The sequence below is a fragment of the Magnolia sinica genome, chromosome 3, assembly GCF_029962835.1.
Source record: "Magnolia sinica isolate HGM2019 chromosome 3, MsV1, whole genome shotgun sequence".
NCBI lineage: Eukaryota > Viridiplantae > Streptophyta > Magnoliopsida > Magnoliales > Magnoliaceae > Magnolia > Magnolia sinica.
In genome coordinates this window covers 2,748,601-2,756,887 of record NC_080575.1, presented here as the reverse complement: position 1 = coordinate 2,756,887, position 8,287 = coordinate 2,748,601, and the positions used below count along the sequence as shown (strand labels likewise).

General features: G+C 41.0%; 1 protein-coding gene across 2 annotated transcripts; it reads left to right on the top strand.

The window, feature by feature from the left end:
* The first annotated feature begins 300 nt into the window (after nt 1-300).
* LOC131239286 (uncharacterized) lies at nt 301-6,817 on the top strand. Of its 2 annotated transcripts, XM_058236913.1 has the most exons (7): nt 303-496; nt 2,172-2,343; nt 2,760-2,809; nt 4,523-4,823; nt 5,085-5,273; nt 5,738-5,920; nt 6,512-6,817. In XM_058236913.1, exons 1-7 carry the CDS (start codon nt 330-332, stop codon nt 6,755-6,757), a joined length of 1,308 nt encoding a protein of 435 aa, XP_058092896.1. In that variant the 5' UTR covers nt 303-329; the 3' UTR covers nt 6,758-6,817. The 2 variants fall into 2 exon arrangements, with proteins under 2 accessions (XP_058092897.1, XP_058092896.1); XM_058236914.1 differs by lacking the exons at nt 2,172-2,343; nt 2,760-2,809 and having other exon boundaries at nt 301-496.
* Nucleotides 6,818-8,287: the final 1,470 nt, after the last annotated feature.

The following is an 8,287-nucleotide window of genomic DNA, read 5'->3' as shown; positions in this document are numbered from 1 at the left end:
GTACGATCCTAACTCGTTGATTGGATTAGACAACTAAGGAATGGGCCACAAAAAAGTAATGGTCCCAATTCAACGAAAGAATTCCATGGATCAAAATATCAGGATCGTTTATATGATCTAAAGTTGTAATTACTGTACGATCAACGTTTTACTCTACTATTTGGACGGTTTGTAATCAATTTCACAAGTTCCACGTGTCTGTTGGATGATTGCATGAGTATGATCTAGACATAGTCCGCTAGAGTATCAATCAACTCCCCTTGCATTTTAAAACCCCCCGGAAAACCTCCATTCGCAGACACCTCTCTCTCTCTCTCTCTCTCTCTCTCATGGCTTCCGTCTCCAATCTACCAAACCCTACATTCTCATCTCTGAAATTCAAATCCTCCGATCGGAAAATATCGATCGATGTCCACGCCATACCCTCGATTCGAAGAAGAATTACACATTCTAGCCTCTCGATTGGAAGAAATCAGGTCAAGAGGAGCTCATCAATGTAAGTTTCTTTCATTTATTTTCTTGTCGATGATTTGATCGCATACATGATCTATTTTGGACCATTGGATCGGTTTTGTTTCGGGCCGATTGTCGGTTTTGGATCTGATTTTAGGGAATTGACAATCTACACTCTCTGATTGATTTTTACCCTCTCATCCTCCGTCTTTGGAACTGAAATAGTACTATTTTGTACTGTTTTAAGTTCAAGTATTGGAAAGTGAGCTGGAAATAATAATATTTCTGCCTTATTGTTAGAGTTTGAATTGATTCGTTGTGGTGGTGTTGTTATTGTTGTTGTTTTTTGTTACTGAGGAATTTCATGATAATACTCTGTCGGGGTAATGGCGGATCGTGACACCGCAATTGTCCTCCATACGTATGGTTTACATGTTTGAAGAGTAATGTACATGCGCAATGCAAGTTGTGGGACACACTTGAATGGAGATTTGGACTGATTAGCCAGTTACCATAAAATGGACGGTTAAAGGGGAAGATGGTGCATTTTAGATGCGCAGATGTCCATTGATTGTATGGTTAGGATTGTCTGCCCCCTCCTACATTGGGGCCACAGTTTGGGGACACAGATTGTGTACTGAGTAAACTCTGTGGGGCCCACTGTGATGTATGTGTCATTATCCATGCCGTCCATCTGTTTTACTAGCTCATTGTATGGCATGAGCCCAAAACTGAAGCATATCTAGAGCTCAAGTGGACCACACCTCGGGAAACAGTGGGGATAATGACATCCATCGTTGAAACCTTCCTAGTGCCCATGGTGATGTTTATTTGTTGTCCAATCTGTTCATAAGATCACATGGACATGGATGAAGGGAAACCACAAATATGAGCTTGATCCAAAACTTTTGTGGCCCCCAAGAAGTTTTCAACTGTTGGCGTTCAATTCCCACTGTTTCCTATGGTGCGGTCCACTTGAGATTTGGTTATGCTTCAATTCTGGGATCATCCCCTAAAATGAGCTGGAAAAACAGATGGACGCTGTGCATAATTCACATACGTCACAGTGGGCCCCACGAAGTTTTATCAGCATGCTATAGTATACTGAGTTACTCAGTATGCAATCCACGTCCACAGTTTGGGTGGTGCGGTTTCAGTGTATGCATGCGACGTGCATGGTGGGACAAGTCCGCGAGTGTGATCCTCCATGCTGTGCCAATTTATTGCACAGTCCCTCATTGTTATTATGTTTGATAGGAATAAAAAAGAAGAAGAAGAAGAAAGAAAAAAACCTTTTTTCTTTGAGGAATTAGACCACACCCTAGCCAAGTATGGTGGCCATGTGCATGCGTGCATACCAATCCAGACCACCAAAAGCAGGAGCAGCTGTGGATGGGACATGGACCAAGATCATGCTGATCAGACATTCCTAATCATTTGATTTACATGGTCTCAGACCATTCACCAATTTTCTTTTCAAGTGTCAGTTACATGGCCACAGATCGAATGGCTAGAGTCATTGTGATTTTTTGCCATACCCTATCTATAGTGGGACCCACCCCGATCTGGATCGTCTCTATTGATTTTTATGCAAGCCATGTTCATTGGATGTGCACATGCTTGCTGAAGTATGATCTAATTCCTAACTTGTTTTTCTTGTGGTGGTGGAAGTTTTTCTCGTTTTGCAATTTTGTCATGAAAGAGAAATTGTGCTGCAGTGTAAAATGTTCTCAGACGGATGGAAATGGTGCCCAAATAAAGAGAACAACTCTCCACGACCTTTACGAAAAGCAGGGGCAGAGCCCTTGGTATGATAATCTCTGTCGTCCAGTCACCGATTTGCTGCCGTTGATTGCAAGCGGAGTCAGAGGTGTCACCAGCAATCCGACGGTAATACACCCATATTTTCCATTGTGATATCGAGTATCGACACCCTGTCTCTGTTTGAGTGGATTTATTCAGTATATCTGAGGATTCTGGGCTATTTCTCATAGACTAAGCATTCAAATTCACTGAGGTTTACTGATAGCGGACAACCGGCCAAAGAACCAAAAGCTCCAAAGCTGTTGGGGGAGCACCGATTTATCCTATATTCTGGCTCTCCCAGGCAAAACCAAGCAGTCCTCCCTGTGGGTAACCCCTGCATCACATGGGTCCAACCTCGTGGGCCACCCCACCCCCGGTGTGGAGATATGGTGCATCCTTGGAGTCGCACCAAGATGCCTCCGCATCATTTACTTTTATCCATGTGATTATTTGTTCGAGTGTGGGATTAATGGCGTTGTGTTTGATACATCTGATTGCAGATTTTCCAGAAAGCAATCTCGTCATCAGATGCCTACGATGAGCAATTCAGGTTCTAGTAGCTCTCTATCTTTTCTCAAACTTGTACTCATTTTTCCCCTCAATTGAGTCCAGAATAAAATGTAGGGAGCGTTGATTTCCACCTGCTAAAATAAAATATGCTGATCACATGACACTCACCCATACATCTTGAGCGCCACAAACACACAAGGGAGCCTCTTGTGAGTCTCAACGCATGTCTATCCACCATTTGTCTTCATGTGGCCTGCATGACTGCGTGTTTGGCACTTCGTATTATCCAAATGGTCCATCTGGTGGCACTGTGGGTGGTCTGCAGTCCAAAAATTACAATGTTGGACTGCTTTGTCCATGAATTTTTACAGTTGAATGTGGACTGCAGACTGGTTTTCTTTACAATCATTTGTTTCAATGCCACTAGTTGGTGGATCATGATCTTCAACCGTGCCCATCCCATCCACAGCAGTGCCACTGGATGGAACATTCAGAATCATCAGGTTATTCGAGTATGCTGTGAGTGACGTGGACCCTAGACGTTGTTCCATGGTGGATGGGTGTTAGATGTGACTCATGTAACATGTGCTCAATGCACAAATAGGGACCATGGCTCCGATGTTGGCCATACTATCGCCAAGGAGTTTGCATCTATTGATAAGTTGAGTATCTTGACTTCTGTACATGTTCTAAAGGGCCTAAAAGATCTCTGAAATTCAACTTCCCTAGTCTTTCTAAAGTGCCTAGGAACTCCGGTATTACAGCAAAAAAAAAAAAAACAGTGTTCCTTCAAGGCATGCCAATTACCTTGATCTTACAAGCCACAAGAAATTATGTCTAGAGATACTCCCTAAATAAGCCACACAACACCACCGACATTTTAATTTTAGGTGCTTCTAATTCACTGCCTCAAATGCTGCTGTCTTAGGAGGTAAATGGGCTGGGACAGCTGCTTGGGCTTTTGGGCTTGTCCCAACAAGAGACACAGTTGGGTTTGTCTATCAGGCCAGTCAGTGTCTCAGGCATGCGGATCAGGCTGGGCCTGAGTCTAATGATTATAGCCCATCAGGCACTTATGGATATGGTTTAATCTGGCCAGACATACACATGTCATTTCTATTAATGTGAAACAGGCTTGGACCAATTAGGTTCGATCAGGATCAGGCTTGAGCCTTGAGCCTTGAACCTATTGAGTTTAATCGGGCTCAGTCACAAGGTAAGTTTACTTCAGGTTCAAGCATGGGCTTGGGATAGTGAGCCTGTAATAAGCTCACACCCAATGTTTTAAATATCGACAATATCAGCCGATATATCTCACGATATACGAAACGCACAGGTAGTGTCGATATATCCCATATGTTCAATCCAGTGAGCACTTCCATTTTCCAATCCCTTTTTTTTTTTTTTTTTTTTTGAAATTATGTTAAATTAGTGTCAAATGGTTACAAATCCATTGGTTCTTCATGTTTTGCATGAAAAATCATGGAGTTGGAGCTTTGATTTCGATATCCACAATTTTCTTCATGTTCTCCATGTTTTTTTCAAAAATTTCCTTCACCCAGCTATCAATTGAGACTAATTTTGAAGTATTTAGGAGTATTTGATGAAACGATCATTACATACACTCTAATTTCGAATTTTGAGTGTAGTTGGTTTGATTTGGAGGCTTAAATATTTTTTTCTGTTATTTCAACTCCTTTATGAGTTATGCGCATGGTTTTGCGTCTGAACTCCCAACTCACGGGCTTTGCAGGGAGCTTGTTGGAAAAGGAAATGACGTAGAGAGTGCATACTGGGAACTCGTAATAAAAGATATACAAGATGCATGCAAGCTTTTTGAACCGATATATGATCAAACGGATGCGGCAGATGGATACGTGTCCGTTGAAGTTTCGCCTAGGCTCGCTGACAAGACAAAAGAAACCGTGGATGCTGCTAAATGGCTGCACAAAGTGGTGGACCGTCCCAATGTATACATAAAGATTCCAGCAACAGCGGAATGCGTCCCTTCCATCAAGGATGTTATCTCAAATGGAATAAGCGTAAATGTTACTGTAAGTATCAGTATTTATAAATGCTTGTGTAATCTAGATTCTTGGTTTGCCAACGATCACATGTTACTTTATGTTCATGATGGCATATGAGTTTTGCATATGGATTTCCTTCGAATTATCATCCATTTCATTACATTTTTTTAGCTTGTCTGTGACAGCTATGAATCATATCCCTGGTAGATTTGTATTCACCTCCTGAATCTGTAGGGATAATTCTTTCTTTCTTTTTCTTTTCTTTTTTCTTTTTTTCTTCATTTGCAGCTAATTTTCTCTCTTCCTCGATACGAAGCAGTCATTGATGCTTACTTGGATGGCCTTGAGGCCTCCGGGCTTAGCGACCTCTCCAGAGTTACGAGCGTCGCGTCTTTCTTTGTCAGCCGTGTTGACACGCTCATCGACAAGATGCTTGAAAAGATAGGAACACCAGAAGCTCTCGACCTCCGGGGAAAGGTAAAGCTTAAAGCTTGTGTTGGTTGACTCCATAGGAAAGGAGAAAATCTGGTGTATCACTTGTACTCAAATTAGTTATTGGGCACCCTTATAATATCCTTTTGAGATCCAGACTGCTTATCTTCTGGGGGCTACTATCAATCAGCAGCACCCCAAAAATCAGATTGGTAGGATGATCCTAGCCACCATTTCAGGACCATTGATGATTGTAAATGGATGGTTAGTGAAGGTCCAAGGGTCAATATTCTATGGGCAAAAACCGATTGGAATATGCATTTGTTAAACCTTGTGGTTTTTGGTGTATTCCCCCTCGTCACTGTCAATGGTGGGACCTAACTGAAGAACAATCTGAATGTTAAAGGGGTCTATGTTTACGGAAATAGTTCTAGATATCTTACTTAAATATAAGCCTTTAGGCTGGTTCCTCTCTTATGGCTTGAAACTGTGATCACCTGCTTTTGTAGGCTGCAGTAGCTCAAGCAGCACTTGCATATAAGCTGTACCAAGAGAAATTCTCAGGACCACGATGGGAGGCTCTGGTGAAGAAAGGTGCCAAGAAGCAGAGGTTGTTGTGGGCCTCGACCAGCGTTAAGAATCCCGTGTACCCGGACACCTTGTACATTGCTCCTCTCATCGGACCTGATACGGTGAGTCTTCAGTCTCAACCTCCTGGTAAAGAACATCTGAATATCGATGGTGTCGCTTCTGCTTGTATGACCAGTATAGTGACAGAAGGACATAACAATATTAAGATTCTTCAAAGAGGAAAACATACAAAGTTGGATTGACCATTTGCTTAGCCCAGTAAACTGTACGGAGGCCCACCTTTTGGTGATCCAAAACAGTTTGAACGGTGGGCTGCATGGTTGATGGGGTATTCCCCTAAAATTTCTCCCATCGAGTGTTTGTAATGATCAGAACTGCTATCATTAGATCACTAGGACCATCCGATCAGGGAGATAGGAGGGTTCACACTGTCCATGATGGATCCTCCTAGGATTTCTGGGTATTCTCATCTAATGACTTGATGGATCATTGTATTTTCTGCTTTTTGTTTAATATATGATGGGTCCCTTCCCTTCCAATCAATGGCTTAGGTTACTGAAAGTTGGCCCACCATTACTACCATTCCTGGGTCGAACAAGAAAACCGGTGTTCCTTTCAATCAACCATTATATAACTCTTCAAAACATCTAGGCAGTGAATTTGCTGATTGCAGTTTTCATTGTTCATTTCAGGTATCGACCATGCCGGATAATGCTCTGCAGGCATTCATCGACCACGGGACTGTCTCCAGGACGATTGACTCCAACTTGTTGGAGGCAGAAGGCGCCTACAGTGCACTCGAGAAGTTGGGGATCGATTGGAGCGAGGTTGGAAAATTGCTTGAATTCGAGGGCGTGGATTCTTTCAAGAAGAGCTTTGACGGCCTGCTTGCAAGCCTGCAAGAGAAGGCGGACTCTCTCAAGCCGGTCAGCTTGTAAGAAGCTTTTGCTTGATCTTCTGCTATGTCATTTGGCTTTAATAAAGCTGATTTATGTGAATATCAGTGTTCACCTGTGAACTCAGATGCATGATGCCAAAGATATATATCTGTCCGTCTTTTTTTAAGTCCATTTATGTGATCGTAATATGTTGTCTGCATGTTGGGGGATCTCCCGCCAATTGACAAGAGACTGTTGTAACCATTGCTAGCAAAATTCCATTTCAAACTACGTATGTTTGGAGGGGAAAAAAAGAAGAAGAAAACCTCCATAATTGCTTCATTGTTGAAAACTCCATGTATTTCGAAAAAAAAAAAAAGAAAGAAAGAAAGAAAGAAAGAAAGAAAACCCGAAAAAAACCCATTTCTGAAAATGTGCTCTTAAAAAAATTTATATATATGTTTATAAAAAAAAAATAATAATAAAAAATAAAAAATAAAAAACAGAGATTGGTGATTGCCATTGATTAATAGCATTGAGTAGGTGGAATTTTTTTTTAAATAGAGATGGAAGTGATTTACATAGGGATTACTTGAAAAGGAAGGATCCAATAATTTTGAATTTTCTTTTATATTTTAATCTTATTTATATAAGACAAATATAGCCTTTTTTTTCTTCAGTCTGTATTACTTGAAACCGCATTAAACCGTTAAACTTAACCTTCTGAATTTTTGCATTTTCATTTCTCTGATTTTTTTAACCATCTTTTTAATGATTGAGACCAAATTAAACTCGAAAATTTCCAATATTGTTTTTCTTGCTATATGGTGTTTTACTAACTATGGCTGCCACCATTAGAGAAGAATCCAATGGTTTAGATTGAGGGATGTCAATTTGTGAGTAGCCTTTGACAAAGAATCTAGATCCTCTGCTTACCACGAACAAAAAACTCATATTTGTTGCAATGTGATTGGGCCAACTCATCTTAGGTTGCATTTAATGCAGAAGTGCTGACAATGACAGTGATAACATGGACCAATCATGATGATCGGATTAACATTCCGGATCACTGAACCATGGGGCCCACTTGTACAAACTCAAAAACCTGTGGACGGTGGTAACATCCAAAGATCGAGGATCATATAGTTCATCATTGGAATATATCTCAAGATAAATACTCAGATATAGCATTTTTCAGAAGAAAAACTAGCCTCCTGATTACAAAATGAATCCTATTAAGAAAACATACATTCACCTTTATATGCAACATACATTGGACTAAACTTTCACTTAAACCGTTTTTCTTTCTTGCCAACGTGTCAGTTATTTTGAAAATCTGGGCCATGCGAAAAGTGGATCCACCATAAAGGTCACCTGGTGCAAAAAATTTTAAATGGGTCCACATCTGTGCACTGAATCAGACCGTCTGCTGCACATTAATTTTCATTGTAGCCCACCTGTTGAATGGTTCTTGTTTTTCTACACAGGTTATCTTTATGATTCAACCCACCTTGTGCATGGGTCGGATGTTCAACACAAGTGATACATTCACAAGAACAAAGCGTTGTATGTGAAAGTTCACATACACCA

Coding starts and splice junctions, on each gene's coding strand:
- LOC131239286 (XM_058236913.1), top strand. CDS start 330: ATGGCTTCCGTCTCCAATCTACCAAACCCTACATTCTCATCTCTGAAA. Junction 2,810..4,522: donor GCCTACGATGAGCAATTCAG/GTTCTAGTAGCT, acceptor CGGGCTTTGCAG/GGAGCTTGTTGGAAAAGGAA. Junction 5,921..6,511: donor CTCTCATCGGACCTGATACG/GTGAGTCTTCAG, acceptor TGTTCATTTCAG/GTATCGACCATGCCGGATAA.